Source organism: Gouania willdenowi, chromosome 22 (assembly GCF_900634775.1).
Source record: "Gouania willdenowi chromosome 22, fGouWil2.1, whole genome shotgun sequence".
Classification (NCBI taxonomy): Eukaryota; Metazoa; Chordata; class Actinopteri; order Blenniiformes; family Gobiesocidae; genus Gouania; species Gouania willdenowi.
Window position 1 is genome coordinate 26839745 of NC_041065.1, and position 16311 is coordinate 26856055.

At 39.4% G+C, this 16311-nt stretch overlaps 1 protein-coding gene across 1 annotated transcript; it reads right to left on the bottom strand.

Moving 5' to 3' along the window:
- Positions 1–7048: 7048 nt before the first annotated feature.
- On the bottom strand, positions 7049–14142 carry prlh2r (prolactin releasing hormone 2 receptor). Its single transcript, XM_028438677.1, has 3 exons — positions 14042–14142; positions 10354–11186; positions 7049–7496 (listed from the first exon to the last, which is right to left on the bottom strand). The coding sequence occupies exons 2-3, from the start codon at positions 11182–11184 to the stop codon at positions 7176–7178; spliced, it is 1152 nt and encodes a 383-aa protein (XP_028294478.1). The 5' UTR covers positions 11185–11186; positions 14042–14142; the 3' UTR covers positions 7049–7175.
- Positions 14143–16311: the final 2169 nt, after the last annotated feature.

Consider the following 16311-nt stretch of genomic DNA (forward strand, 5'->3'; position numbering starts at 1 on the left):
CACAGGAAGTTGTGCCCATAATTGTATCTACAGCAGCTTTGGCAATAGGTGGATGATTGCCACTCAGACCAGACGGTAGAAAACCACTCACTGCACATGTTATGGCCTTAGAAATCGCTCCACTAATCATATTAAATGAAGATGTCGTGTCTTATACAGTCCTCCGTGCCTGTTCCCATTAACCTGATTATATTCTGAAGGAGAGAGTCAGGTGTGAGTTTTTTTTTTTTTTCCTGCATATTTTCTACATGCCTTTCGTTTCATCGTCTGAAAACACTGCTCTGATCTTGAACTACCAACAAAGAAATGTTTGCACCAAATCAAGAGTGAGCCAGTGGAAGGTCATCCTCCAAACACGCATTGAGTTTCATTCCCAGGTGTATAAAAAAACCCTGTTCTCTCGTTCTTTGTTTGTGACTTTACATTCATATTCTTTGCATGGCTTTTTGGAAGTATCATGGTAATATTATTCACAGCACAGAATATTTGTATTGTTTCAAATGGACCTCTGTAATAAGAAAAACAAGAATATTTGAGATATTGTAATAAATAATATATGAGTTTGAACATGCTTTGTGACTTGTTTTCAGCTCAGCGTTCTCAATGGGACCGTGATCAGTGTGTAGCCTGTGGAGCAGTTAGGAGCCCTTGCTCATGGGCACAGTCATTTTGAACCTGCAGTTTGCTTCTTTAAACCATTGGGCCACTACAGACTACGCCACTGGGTTGTAGATGTAGTAATAAAAGCGTACTAATACATGTTGGCCACATGGTGTCTCACTCAGTCAATATTTGTATATAGGGTCAGTGGTACGCATAGATGGAGAGATAGATGCTTGTATATAAAGATGAAATAATAGATGCATATTTGTTTAGAACGATATATAAGTGGATACATATAGACGCTTGCATAGACGGCTACTTGGACATGATAGATACTAAGATATGATATGTAAATGCTTGCATAGATGGATAATATATAGAAACATAGATAGATGGATGCATAGATGGATGATGTATAGATGGATACTTGTATAGATTATTTATAGATGCAAAGAAAGAAACTTGCGGATACAAGGATAGACCCTTACATTAATAAACAAATAGATAATTTCATAGATATATGATATATAGATAGAATGACAAATACATATATGGATATAGATGCCTGTATATATGGATGATACTTGCATTGATGGATGCACATATACAGTGTGTAAAGTTTTTGCCCCGTAAGAAATCAGTTCGTACTTTTTTGCATGTTTTCCACACTTAAATGTTTCAGATCATCAAACAAATTTAAACATTAGTCAAAGATAACACAAGTAAACACAAAGTGCAGTTTTTAAATATAGGGTTTTATTAATGAGGAAGAAAAAAAATCCAAAGTTACATGGCCCTGTGTGAAAGTGTTTGTCCCTAAACCTAATAACTGGTTGGGCCACCCTTAGCAGCAACTACTGCAATCAAGCGTTTGCGATAACTTGCAATGAGACTTGGACAATGCTGGAGGAATTTTGACCCACTCATCTTTGCAGAATTGTTGTAATTGAACCACATTGGAGGGTTTTCAAGCATGAACCGCCTTTTTAAGGTCATGCCACAGCATCTCAGTAGGATTGAGGTCAGGACTTTGACTAGGCCACTCCAAAGTCTTCATTTTGTTTTTCTTCAGCCATTCAGAGGTGGACTTGCTGGTGTGTTTTGGATCATTGTCCTGCTGTAGAACCCAAGTTCACTTGAGGTCACGAACAGATGGCCTGACATTCTTCAGGATTTTTTGGTTGATGACAGAATTCATGCTTCCATTGATCACAAGTCTTCCAGGTCATGAAGCAGCAAAACAGCCCCAGACCATCACACTGCCACCACCATATTTTACTGTTGGTATGATGTTCTTTTACGTCGGATGTAATGGGACACAGACCTTCCAAAACGTTCAACTTTGTCTCGTCAGTCCATGGAATATTTTCCCAAAAGTCTTGAGGATCATCAAGATGTTTTCTTTAAAAAATGAAACGAGCCTTAATGTTCTTTTTGCTTAGCGGTGGTTTTTGTCTTGGAACTCTGCCATGCAGACCATTTTTGCCCAGTCTCTTTCTTATGGTGGAGGCATGAACACTGACCTTAACTGAGGCAAGTGAGATCCCTGGCCTCCGCTCTTTCTGCTGGCCTGATTGTGCCTTTGGTTCCGGGACAGTGCTTGGGTTTGCAGTAGCGGTTTTTGCACATACATTGGTCTACGATGCACTGGCACGACTTGGGCTGTTGGATAAAACTCGTACTGGGCTTAATCTTAGACACACTGATCCCAAATACCTGTTTTAGGTATTACCACTCACTCCTTCCCTCTGTCCACAGCCACCACCATTATACCTAAGCTTCACACTCATCACCAGACTGGCTTGAGTACATAACACAATAAGCACAACTACAACTTCACATCTCACTTTAAAATAATCAACTCTTCCCCACCCTTTACATTTCCCACCTCGAGTCTCTCCTCCCTGTAAAACATGCATTGCTGTGTTAAAAAGATTGCACTTCTTGTAGTGTTGATCTTTGGCAGGATGTGCAGACATGGTATAAAAAAAAAAAAAAAAACTGAGGCAAGTGATGTCTGCAGTTCATTAGATGTTGTTGTGGGGTCTTTTGTCCCCTCTTGGATTAGTCATCGCTGTGCTCTTGGGGTAATTTTGGTCGACCGGCCACTCCTGGGAAAGTTCACCACTGTTCCGTGTTCTCTTTCATAAATTTGTTTCGATGTCTCACGATGCGATATACGCCTTTGCGTCATATCTCAGAAGCCCAATCTCATTACGCCAATCCTGATTGGCTGGTGAAATGTATTTATCCGCCGCAGGTAGTCCTGCCTACTATAAGTAGAGGGGCGGAGAATACAGCGCCATTCAAAAACTTCTTCTCACTCAGAGGAGCACCAGCACAAAGGAGAAGATGGAGGGCAAGGCACTGGGGTCTGGAGGCCTGGAGGCTTGCCTCTGCTGATGCGGGAACCAAATTTCAAGCCAGGACACACACCAGGTCTGCTCAGGGTGCCTCGGGCTGGAACACACCTAGAAGGCCCTGAACGTCCCCGGTTCCTGCCGTCACTGCGCTGTCTTTAAGGTGAAGAGCTACCATAGGCGGCTGGCGCGCCAAGTCAGCCTGTTGGAGCAGGGACCCTTCCTTCCCCCTCTCGGCACCAAGGCCGTCGTGGCGGAGATGGAGACGGAGACTTGTGCGTAGCCTGCGCTGGGACTCGTTTCCAGTTGGGGTTCCCAGTCCGACATCGCCTTTGTCCCTCCACCTGGGGAGGATATTCTGGACTTGGACTGTGGGGACGACGATGGCGTCACCTCTGAACTCCTGTCGACTGCACAGGTGGAAACTTTTGCAATGCGTCTCGCGCTTTTCCAACCTGGAAGGTCCGTTCAGTTCAGGATATGTCTTCGGCTGCTCGGGTTGCCATCCTTGTGACCCGCCTCCACATGTGAGATTTCCAGCTGTGGGTGGCCACATGTGGGCTGGACCCAGTGCATCATTGCGCACGTAGGGTATCCCATTGTCTCACTCATATTACTCAAAGATTATTGCATTGATGGATGCATATATAGATAATGTATAGATACTTGCAGATACAGGGATAGATGCTTGTATAGATGCATGGATTCACAGATGCATATAAAGATACTTGCATAGATAGATGGATGCTTCCATGGATAGCTAAATGCATGCTTAGATACATACAGTACACAGATATGAATGTGTTCTTGCCTGATGTGATTTGGATGAGATTTCAACTCCGATTTTTTTTTTTTTAAGGAAATGTTAAAAGGCTAATTGTAGCACAATGTAGTGGAAGTGGAATATAACACATGGACTGTCACAGTTCATTTTGCTTCTGTTGTTTATTCACTTCTATCCATTGTTATTAATTCAGGTTAAGTGGACATATTCATCTCTGAAGCTATAGTTGTCATGGTGGGAAGATAAAGGAATGGAAGCATCTTGAAAGTACGCACTAGGGCACATAAATCATCAAACTTCAATAATCAAGCTTCAGATGAATATGTATGAGTTGTTCAGCGCTGCTCAACCAGACTGGCTTCTTGAGATTTTCAGTCTTTAAGTGGATAAATCATTTGCATCTGAAGCAGTCAGAGTTTGAAATAAGTGTTTTGAAGCTTAGCTCCCTTAATTCAAATTGGAGAAATTATACGTGTATCACAAACATATGATGTACATATTCAATGTTGTTTTGGCTCCATTTTGTGTCTATTACTGCCTGTTTTACGATTCTGATCATGTAGTTTTGATGTAAAGATTCTTTTGCATTTTTTTTAAGCAGGTTCCCAATCAGGAAACTTATGAAAGTCAATAGTTATGTTATGATATAACTTTTTTTTTTTTTTTTTTTTTTAATCTAGTTTAAATATTCAAACTTATCAATGATGAGCACTAAAGAAGACTGTGGTGAGCTAAAAAAAAAAAGAATAGTAAACAGCTGTGTAGTGCATTAGTGATCAGATTCATTTTGATGAACAGAAAATTATCAATTTTATTCGAAAACAAAGAACAGTAAAATAAAAACAACTTAAAACAGCTAAAAAAAAAAAAAAAAGTGATACATAAACAATCATTGGATGCAAAGCTGATTAGTTGAATAGTCTAGTGTTGGTATCATTAGCGTTATATTGAAAGCAGAGCTGAAATCCACAAATGTCAGATGTGGATTTCAGCTCTACTTTCAATACAATGATCCCAGCCCTGCTCCTGGACAAGCTCTCTAAGATGAACGTGCCTGACTCCACATGCAGGTGATCACAGACTTCCTGTCTGACAGGAGACAGTTCTTCTCCCTGCACACTAACAGCTGCACCTCCAGCCACCAGTCTGTCAGGCTCCTCAATTTCTCAGACAACACCACCCTCATTGGTCTCATCTCTGATGGGGATGAGTCTGCCTACAGGTGGGAGGTTGACCATCTAGTGACCTGGTGCAGCGACAACAACTTAAAGCTTAATGCTCTGAAGACAATGGAGATGGTTGTGAAAATCGCTGCCACCCGCAACCCCATCACCATAGGTGACCCCACGGTGTCTACTGTGGAGTCTTTCCACTTCCTGGGGACCACTATCACCCAGGACCTCAAGTGGGAGCTGAAGATCATCTCCTTCATCAAGAAAGGTCAGCAGAGGCAGTGGTGGCCTAGTGGTAACAGAAGTGGGCTTGTAACCAGAAGGTTGCATGTTCAGCAAGTCCCCTAGATTATTAATCTCAACGAGACTTTCCTGGTTAAATAAAGGTTAAAAAAAAAAAAGTCATGATGGTGCACTTCTACACTGCCATCATCGAGTCCATCCTCTCCTCCTCCATCACAGTCTGGTACGCGTCATTCGCTCTGCAGAAAAGGTGATCGGCTCCAATCTACCATCTCTCCACGACCTGTGCACCTCCAGGACCCTGAGGCATGAAGGTAAGATCACACCCTGCACATATCCCTGCCCCCCTCCTCCCACATCACACAGTCAGAAAACATCACAGGCCACATTTACACCGGAGCTTTAATTCCTCTTTAAAGTGGAATACAATTTAATTCCTCTTCAACCTGACCTTGTAAACAGTTAATTCCTAATGCTAATTTAATTCCAAATTAAATCCGAATTAGGTGGCTGGTTTGTTCTGTTTTTAATTCCGAAATAAATACAGTAATTCCGGTCATTTTGCGCATGCGTGACTTGCAGCAGTGACGTGTTTGGTGACGTCATAATCCAACATGGCTTCAAAACTACAATCCAAATGCAGGTGAAAACAGTTCTCATGTGTGGTCTTCTGTGTTACAGCCGACAATAAAACGTTTGTTGTGTTTTTCTCTATAGACGTGATGCATTCAGAGCCTTCCCAACCCACAGACCTAAAGCGGAATTAAATAAAGCCGAAACCGTTTAATATGCGTCACAGTAACGCTCACTGGGCTTTAAATTTTATTTTTTTATGCTTCCTTTGTACTTTGTACTTATATTTGACATCTTTTGTTTTAATTCTACTGTATATATTGTAAATTGCTTCTCATATTTTATTTTTTTAAGTACTTGTTATGTTGGCTCTGTTTTTTCTTTCGCACCTATACACTAAGACAAATTCCTTGTATATGTAAATATACTTGGCAAAAAAAACCGATTCTGATTCTGAGCTCTCTGGTCTTCATGTTCAGTTTTCACAGGTGAAAACCAAAAACAAGAACTATTTAATGTTTAAGCAATCGATCTAAAAGGCAACACCTGAGCAACTAGAAACACCCGTCAGTCACATGTTCCAATACTTTTGCTCACTTGAGAAGTGGGTGGGTTCAAACAAAAGATGTAAATATCATGAAATAAAAGCTGGAATTCTGAACTTTTGTCTCATATTTATGTTTTGATCTGAAACCCAAATGTCTTTGGTATATAACACAAACAAAGGAATTGACCTTGCCGTTCCAATACTTTTGGAGGGGACTGTATATTAAAACAAGGAGAGACTCTCTCTCTCTCGCTCTCTCTCTCTCCCCCCCTCCCCCTCCCTCCCTCCCTCTCCAAATTCCCATTTTTACAACAACTCATTAAATAGTCCTCAACACTGAGGCTGAAAATGTGAAAACACTCACTGATTCAAGACCAAACTTAAGGGTAAAATTGCTGCGTTTGTTCATTGTTACAAACACACTTGATGTTCTTGTTTTATTCCTATTCAACCTTCAGAAAAATGAATGTCAGAGGAAAAATTATCTCTTTAATACACTTGTTTATTTATAAAAATCCAACAAAACAATTATTATATCACATGACATGGTGTTACGGGAAGATGTGCATGAATAAAACATGACACATGAATAAATAAATAAAAAACGGGAGATTTATTTGAATACACATTCCTGTTTCTTATAACCCATCATATGAACAGTAAAGTACAGTCAAAACAATAAAATAGATTTAATTTACAAACACGCTGAGTCAAAGTTGTGCATCTGCATTTTGAGTTTTGATAGGTTTTAAACAATGACCTGTGCTTTAAAGTTTGATGGAATGAATTTTCCATTTAAGGTGATGAAATTAAATGCCACATGCCACACTACATTTAACATCTCACATTTTTACAAATTCAAGGTTAAAATAAAATTTAAAAAAAACCTTAACTCAAGCATATTTTTCAAGAGGAATGGCGTTACTTATGACGGCTAATTCTGCCAGGGTGGTGGATGTATGAAGGCGCGGTAGTTGATGCGACGCTGTCAGGATCATCGAGCCCTGACCCATGTCTCGTCTGTACCTTCTTCTCATGGACAGGAAGTGACGACACAAGCAGGACAGGAATTTCTTATGTAAAGAAGCGTAAATAAAAGGGTTGTAGCAGGCGGAGCTCATGGCCAACAGATGGCTGGATACCTGGACGATGTTTACGTGTTTCTTCCCTATGATGACGAAGTCAGTGTCCAGGTCACGGATGAGATTCACCACCTGGAATGTAGGATTAATATACATAACAATGTAAAAAAAAAACAGCTCAGCGATTAAGATCATCAATATCTCAGAGCACATAAGAGTTCATTATCATCAAATGGTAAAAGCAATAACGCCATCATTTCCATTCATATCTTATTTTTCTGCACCAACTCATCACATAAGGAACATTTGTCAAACTTAAGGCCCGGGGCCCAAATCCGGCCCTTTAGTGCATCCAATGTGGACCGCAGGAGAAAGTAAAAACATCAAAGGAAACATATCTCATTGTGTAAATGACCAACTAATTCATCTTAGTCCCTTTAAAAACACAAATTCAGTGAAACTCCACAATATTTGCAGGCTCAGAATTTTTTTCAAAATCCTGCACTTTTCCTCAAAGTATTCCACAAAATTTCCCCAAAATGAATAAGAAATTGTCACAAAATGACGGAAATTTAGGTGTTATTCCTGCAGGAACTGATATCTGTCACTTATTGCTTGGATATTGTCGGTAATTTACATACTTTATATATAATTTAAACGTGAAAGTGCAAACTAGGGCATTTTAATGTTGAAAGTGCTAGTTTTCCCTCCTAAAATCCTTGGCCTACTTGAAATCAAACTGCTCCGTATTTGGCCCCTGAACTAAAATGAGTTTGACACCCCTGACATAAGGGCTCACTTGGTGCTCCATTGGAGCCCATAAAGCAGGTTATTACTCTGTCGACACTCCTGGACTAAATATAGAACAACTCTGATCCTAGAGATTGCATGTTCTTCTGTTTGATTGACATAATACATACAGTGTAACAGTGGAAAATGCTCCACTCCCAACAAGTCATTTAGAACCAAAGGTTACAGAAAAACAGAAAAACTGTCTTTTGCTTCCACTTCACAGTTCAAATAATTGACTTTTTCCTCCCTTCTTATTTCGTGTTAATTTACTCTCTTTAGCAAATCGACTAAATCACAGTCCGTCACTTTGTGCTGAACTTCTCCCACTATTTTTTTAATTAAATTACCACAAACCCCACTTTTAAAGGTGGGCTATATCTTGCAACAAGACATCGCAATATTAAATCGTCACTAGATGTTTTGTCGAGCATACGAGTGGGATCTTGAAGTCAGTGACGTGCCGTCAGGGTAGGCAAGGTAGGCAGCGCCTACCCAAGGGTGAATTGATATTTTAATTATTTGTTTTAATTATAATATAATTATAAATTATTTATTTTTCCATTTCCAGTACCTATAAGTTGGAAAGTGTCAGAATTTTGTGCGTTTCATTGCCCAAATGACTACGCAGCGTTATTTCCTGGAACGGCTGCCATCTCACTCCGCTGTAAGACAGGAGGAGGCCACGCCCCCTCCCAAAGGCAGCTCTCTAGTCTACGCTGCCTTTGGACGCAACCGCGCTATGCTAAATGCTATACGTAAGTTCACAGTGCATTAGTGAATTGATATCATGTGACCGCTGCTGCTACGTTATCTAGCTAGTGGGCGGGATAACACAATATGACAGTGCTAGACACGATAAAGAAACTTTTTTTTGAGGAAAAACGACATCTTTTAAAAGATGGAGACCAACACCTGAGCTACCAGAGCTTCAGCAAAGGTAAGGTCAGAACATGTTTCATACTTTTCACAGTGAATGGTACAAAAGGAAGGATTGACTTTGTGGATGCTCCTCACTGAGGATGTTGCAAGTTGTTGTCATTTTCTATATGTTTCTGTGTTTCCAACACAAACAACGGATGTGCTGTCGTGTCATGAGATATATCTTTTTGGGAGAGTATGGAGGCTATATAAAATAATTGTTTGTTTCTTTAATGGTGTTTATGATGTTGATTTTGTTAGATGGCTAAATACTTGTTCATGTGGATCTTGTTGGGTTTTTTCTTTCTTATAATGAATTTTATATTTTGATAAGCGCATTGAGATGACTTTGTTGTAAATTGCTTTATACAAATGAAGTTGATTTGAATTGAATCAACACTTGCCAGCAAAAACATATTAAATTGTCATTGGTGGTCTCGATTTGCAGCGCGCCTACCCAACCCTAGTGGTCACAGCACGTCACTGCTTGAAGTAGAGGATCAGTAAAAAAAAATCTATTACACACCAGATATGGTTTGTTTTAACTGCATTAGGGTCACTCTTCCTCTCCAAAGACAAATAACCATGGGCCACAACAAGAATATGACTTAAGGCAACTTAGACTACAACTAAGAGTTTAAATTACTTCTTTTAACCTTATTAAAGGTACTGAAACCTGCAAACTTCATCAGTGCACTCAAGGAAAAAATAAAATGTGATTTTTTTAAAGAATTGGGATATGTTTAATTAATTGATATTTAAACTGACAAATTAACACTGTTATTGTAATATATTTTTTCATAACCTAGTTTATCATGGAATGGTACTTAGTGTAACACACCCTCGAGACCTACTAAACAAACCCCTGAGGTTTGATGGAACCCAAGTTAAGAACCACTGGTTTATATGTTTTTGCTAATTCAAAAACAACTGGATTTCATGGAACGAGAAGTCAAAGTTCACCCTGTCATCATGCATGTTACCACTTCCATCTATCATTCCTTTACCAGCACTCCCTAAGGAAGGGTAAAAAAAAATTTATTACAGGGAGAATATAAAAAAAAATAGGGCAGTGTTGTACTTTGTTTAGGGGGAAAGGAACAGGAGAGAGGGAGTCAGGGTAGGCCAATAGAAGGGGTAGGTAGGGATCAACTATTTTGAGCTGAGAAAAAAATATCAGATCAAAACGAGTCTTTCATACAAACATTGACCCTATAATCACAGGTTTAGCTAATTTTTTCGTAGATCACTTTTAAATATAAATGTTGTCTATTTTCACCTGTAAGGGAAGCCAGGAGAGAGCAAAACAGAGGACTGAGATCAGCAGCAGGCAGAAGGTTTTCTTCCTGCGTCGACTCCAAGCCGCTCTCACAGATCTCAGCTCAGGGCATTTGGTTCCTTGTCTCAGCTGGTAGGAGATAGCACAGTAGGAGATGGAGACGGCAGCCAGAGGGATGAAATAGGAAAAGAACAGGATGAAACACGAGTAAATGATCCGGCCTTGCTCTTTGCCATCCCAGAACTCCTCACAAATCACCGTGTGTAGCCCGGCAGCACGCAGGTCCAGGTGAACCGTGTGCAGTGCTGTAGGTGTGGACAGGGCTAAAGAGAAGAGCCAGATCAGGATCACAAGACCCCAGCAGAACTGGCAACCCGCTCTTCTACGGATGGGATAAGCCACAACGATGTAACGGTCCACTGCGATGGCTGTGAGAGACAGAACAGCTGCGTAAACAGCTGCAGACTGCATGACGGCCACAAAGATGCACATGTGCTGCCCGAATATCCACCCACGCCTTTCGAAGGCGTAGAAAGCCGTGGCAGGGATGCAGAAGACGCACATCACGAGGTCCACCAGTGCCAGGTTGCTGATGAGAAAATTAGTGGTATTGTGTCTTTTCTTATTGCGACAGATGATGAAGAGTAGCAGAAGGTTTCCGGTGCACGCGATGAGGGCCACGACAAAATAAAGAGGGATAAAGAGATATTTCAGGCTGTAGAGGAGATCAAACCCTGAGAAGGTGGGGGCAGAGGTGGGGCAGTACGAAGAATTGACATAGAGTGATGAAGAGTTTATCCAGGATTGATTGAGGAGCTTCTCCCAGTCCATATCTGTAAACACCAAAACAGCATTGGAAGATGTATTAACATTTGTTCCTTAAAACTGCTACACACGATACATTTTGATTGGATAAAATCATAGTATATGATTATGTAATTACAGAAAATTTTCCTGGTCAGTTCTGGTCCGACTGCCCAAAGCAGGCCACGAGCACCGCCGCGTGGTAGTTTCCATTGAAATACTACATTTCCCACAATTCTTAGCACTTCTCTGTATTTTTTTTAACTCCTGGGACGTGTTTTAAACATGTCAATACTTCCGTAGCTCATCTGCCAGTCTCTCTTCCAAGCTTGTGTTCATTTCTCCTGCTCTGTTTCACCAGTCGGTGTTACATTTAATGTGGGTCGATACAATACCAAGCAGTGTTTTGTGTGACACCAACTACGCGGACAATCTCTGAGCTTTGCAGGTAATTGGCCTGGCGGACTCCGCGTGGACTCCGTTTCATGGATGTACGCTCAAGTATCTGAGAGCCTGCTTACCCCTGAATCCCATACCGGTTTGTTCCCCAAAACCCTTTGACCAAATAAACCCTGTGTCTGCATCTGACCAGCAACCCTAAAGCTTGACTCTATCTCATTCATCAAAACAACGCAACAGAATAGGGATCAAAGATCAATGAATCGAACATCCTTTACGCATTAAAAGAAAGGATAAAGGTCAAGATAGCTGCTTGAAAGTTTGTGTTGAGCTCCATATGTTGTGTCTGATTGTACTCAGAACCCGGATAAATCCGACCGAACGATCTGGTAAAGTCCAATAGTGCCGTTCTTAAGCACGGGACTCCGATTCAGGAATTCGGTCAGGTTCTAAGTAGCCCGACTTGATCGGAATGACGTTTTAGCAAAATGGCGGCGCACACCATGAGAGGCAAACTGTCACTTTCTACTCAACTTTTACTTTTATGTGTCGTCTAATTTGGCATTTGTGTTACTGAAGGTGTAGAATAACTTTGTGGTGGCATTTCCATTCATACTTTGTTGAATTTGAACGCTGCTCTGCGTAAATGATGCCCGTATAGTTTATTCCATTCTTTCTACAGTCTATGGTTCAACGACGATTACCCTCAGTGGTGTGTTCAAGTAATACTCGCAGTATATGACGTTTCTCTCTCTCTCTCTCTTACCGTAATATCAAAACAAACATCAGCTTAGCTGTGGCCGGCCATGTTTTCCGAGCTTACTGAATGAAACACATTTACCTCGAAGGTCGAAATTGATGACACCTTCCTGGATTCCAAGTGCAACCAAACGCAGCATTATCGACATAGTCGGAAAGGTTCTTTGCGTTGCATCGACGGATGCATTGAAGTGTTTTCACTATTATTTCTTGAAGGTTTTTTTTTTCCAGAAAACGATGACTATGATTTTCTTGACACCATTTTTTTCTCGTTTGTTCTTGATATCATATCACTCTGCGAGACAATCAATTTCGGCCAATTTCAGATGTTTCCGCGTAAACCCGAAAAAAAAAAACGTCTGCCATCGATTTCGATTTGTCACAACTTTTAGTTAAAAACCCCAGAAAAGTATTGGGAATTTACTTTGGGGGAAAACACAAGAAACCACAGTAAGAATAAAGTAAAAACACTTCTCTGTATCCATCTACTGTACTCAGCATCCCATAATGCAATGCACGAAACCTTTCAGAAAATGTCAAACTTTTGAGTGTCAAATGTTCGTTTTGTAGTAAATGATCTTCCATTCATTGATCTATGAGGCCTATGTTAATCTGATGAAAAATGATCATCTCCAGATGTTTTAAGTGCCAGAAAACGTTCATTTAAATATTTCATTATGATAAAAAAAAAAAAAAAAAAATGTGTTAATGCTTGTGCGTCAGTAATTGAACAAAGTGTTCACATGAAAAGACATTTCCATAATGATGAGATATTAAATGCCAAAAAGGGGGGGGGGTTGCATTTAAATAACATCATTAGTCATCTGTAAAGCTCTCAGTCAATGATTCTCATTAAAAAAAAAAAAAAGACTGATCTGAGCCTTAAAATAACACTAGCGCTAAAATGTCTGCACACTCCCCAGGTTTCATATCGTTTCTCTCATCTTTGTTTTATTTTTTTTAGGGTTCCAAACTAAAAAAAACACAAATCAACCATGTGATTCCTATTATAAACCTGGGCTCAAACATCTGTACGTGTTGATCGACGTTTGAAAGTAACACTCATCTGTCAACGACACCCAACCCAGTGTGAATGTGACTAAGACTCTTCATTTACAGCCATATTATTATGACCACTGACAGGTTGAGTGACTCTTTTATCGTGGCACCTGTTAGGAGGAGGGACAGATTGGGTGTCGAGTAGATCATTTCAAACAAGTTAGAAACAAAAGACGGGAAAATAATAAATCTGTTTCGATTTTTCTGTTGACACTAAATGAAATCTTTGACGGTAAACTGTAATGTGGAAAACATTGTTTGTTTTTTTCCTTAAATCTCAAACAAATGGAGAACATTGACGTCTACCGTGCAAATAATTCAACCACAGCATCTGAGGTCTGATGGAAGGACGTCCAAGAGTCAAACCCTATGATATAAAAGCCACTGTAGATAAAAAATGAACACAAGTCGTTCCTAAAATGCTTCCTTCCTTTTCACGCTACATGTTTAACAATAATCTACTTCAGCTTTTTATATGTTTTAGTCTCATAAATATATTTAATCAATAGCAGCAAATAGTAGAACGTTATCCCTATTTTATTTCATTTACCTGCTTCATTATTTTAAATACATATATTATAAATACATAAAATATAATAACATTTAAATAAAAGAAAATTTCTGCATGTTTCTAACACAAAAAAGGGATATATTAGTGCAAACTTACCGCTCAGAATCCTCAGACCTCTCAGTCGGACAGTGCGGCACCTGTTTGTGTCCTTTCTCTCTCTCTCTGTGGGGACACAGTGTGTGCACTAAAGATGTGAGACCGAAGGCTGCAAAACACTCTCTCTCACTCTGTCTCCATCTCATCTCTATCTCTCTCTGTCTATCTCTCTTTTGCATTGTGTGCATTCATTTCTGCAGAGGAAAATAAAGAGATTCTTTAAAAAAAACAAAAAAAAAAAACAATCTAATTTGTCTATTTTAAAGAGTTTAGAGTTTAACGCTAACAGAGTACAGGAAATATGTGCATTTAGTTTATTATCCTGAATATACCCTAAGACTCTTTTCAATGCAGAATGCTGTAAAAGAGGTCAGAATACACGCTGTGAGCCTTCCCAGAAGCAGAAGACAAACAATCAATGGACAAATAACAACCTTTCCCTGTCGTGGCACATGTTCAATATCTATGACGTTTTTTTCTGTGGTGTGAGAACTGAACAATATAACAATCAATGTCAGTGTGATATGCATCCAGTCTGCTGGGTGCTCGCTGTGAAGAGAACTTGTCTTCAGACGAGGTTATCTGTACAGCATGGAGGGCTCCTCACGTCATAATTAATAGACAGTATCAAAGTGTCCAGGGTTGTGGTCAATTATAAATGTAATGGCGTGATTGATAATTAATTACAGTTGTGGCATAATTATATTTGTAATTGTGATTTTTTTTTTTTTTTTTTTTTTTTAAATCTGCTGCTGTCTGTCATTATCGTAATTAAATTGTAATTGAGTTCAGATAATTGACTTTGTAATTGTAGTTGTCATGAAAATTCTATATTTTAATTTAACGCAAAACTGGGTAACCATGTTACAGCTAACAATTATTAAAATATTTCATGTCAAACTTTCCCACGTTTTACTATTTAAAAAAAAAAATGCAGTATATATTTTTGTTTTTAGTGTATTTTACAGCTGATTTATGACCCGTTATCATAAGAGATGCTAACAGAAAGCTAACAAAAGAGGAAGGTTCACTTTTATTAAGTTTTTTTTTTTTTCAAGCTCAGTAATTGTGATTAATTGTAATTTAACTTTAGTAATTGCGAACGTAATTGTAATTGACTTAGAGGACAAAAAAAACCAATTGCAATTTAATTGTAATTGGAAAAAAATTGCTGGTCACTGTAATCGTGATTGAATTTTAACTGAACATGGTAATTTATGTTTAAATATAATTTACTACTAGTAACCGTTGGATGTAGAAATGTAACAAATTACTTTACTTTTCCTAAAACGTACTTAAGTACAAGTAAAATTACTGATTTAGAAATAAACAAAAAAAAATTTACACGTACCCATAAAAGCAACTTGTAATTCATTACTTTCAGCTCTGCTTTTTGACATGGGAATTCTTCTTTCTTTATTTATTCATGTTTTAATCCGTCACTGAGATTGACTGAGGATGAACCGTCATAACCTGAGTAACAATAAAATCTCTTTCTTTATTTCCACTGATTAACATTTGTGCTCGAGGGCAAAGAGGAGGTTTTAATGAGCGTCCCCACCTGAAGCAAATAAGACTTTTAATCACAGAAAAACAGCACTCATGTTTTAATTTCCTGTCGTCTGTGGTATCTATGGTCTCAATCAGGTGCTACACCTGCAGAGCTGCACCCTGCCTGTCTGATAAGAGATGCTCATTGTTCGTTCCACAAAGTCCACTTCATTATGTGGACAATAAAAAAAAAATGCATGCTCACAAATTAGGAATCAAAAGTTTGACTGTGTTGAATTCTTATTTTTGGTGTGATAGTCATTAAACAGTGACTGTTATGTGACAGGTGGGGATAGGCTAAATCTAGGGTTGGGTAAGGGGGGGGGGGTGACTGTGGATCAGTGGTAGAGTGGGTCGTCCAGTAACCGAAGGGTTGTGGTCGAATCCTGCTCCATCCAAGTTGTTGCCATCGTGTCCTTGGGCAAGGCACTCGACCTGCATTGCCTGGTATAAATGGGTACTAATTGTGCATGAATGCTGGTGGTGGTCAGAGGGGTCATATAGCGTGAAATATCCCTACGCTTCTGTCAGTATGCCCCAGGACAGCTGTGGCTACATCGTAGCTTACCACCACTGGTATGACTGATGTGGCTGTAAATTAATAATGGTTTCTGTACGCCCTTTGAGTCTCTTTGAAAAAAGAGCTATATAAATCTAAGCTATTAATTACATTTTTCAATTACAAATACATCTTCAATTATTAATGTTCAATTACAACT

Excerpts from the sequence above, each read along its gene's own strand:
- prlh2r (XM_028438677.1), bottom strand. The coding sequence starts at position 11,184 with ATGGACTGGGAGAAGCTCCTCAATCAATCCTGGATAAACTCTTCATCA. Across the intron at positions 7,497-10,353 it reads TCTCCTGGCTTCCCTTACAG|GTGGTGAATCTCATCCGTGA; the intron begins GTGAAAATAGAC and ends CCTACATTCCAG.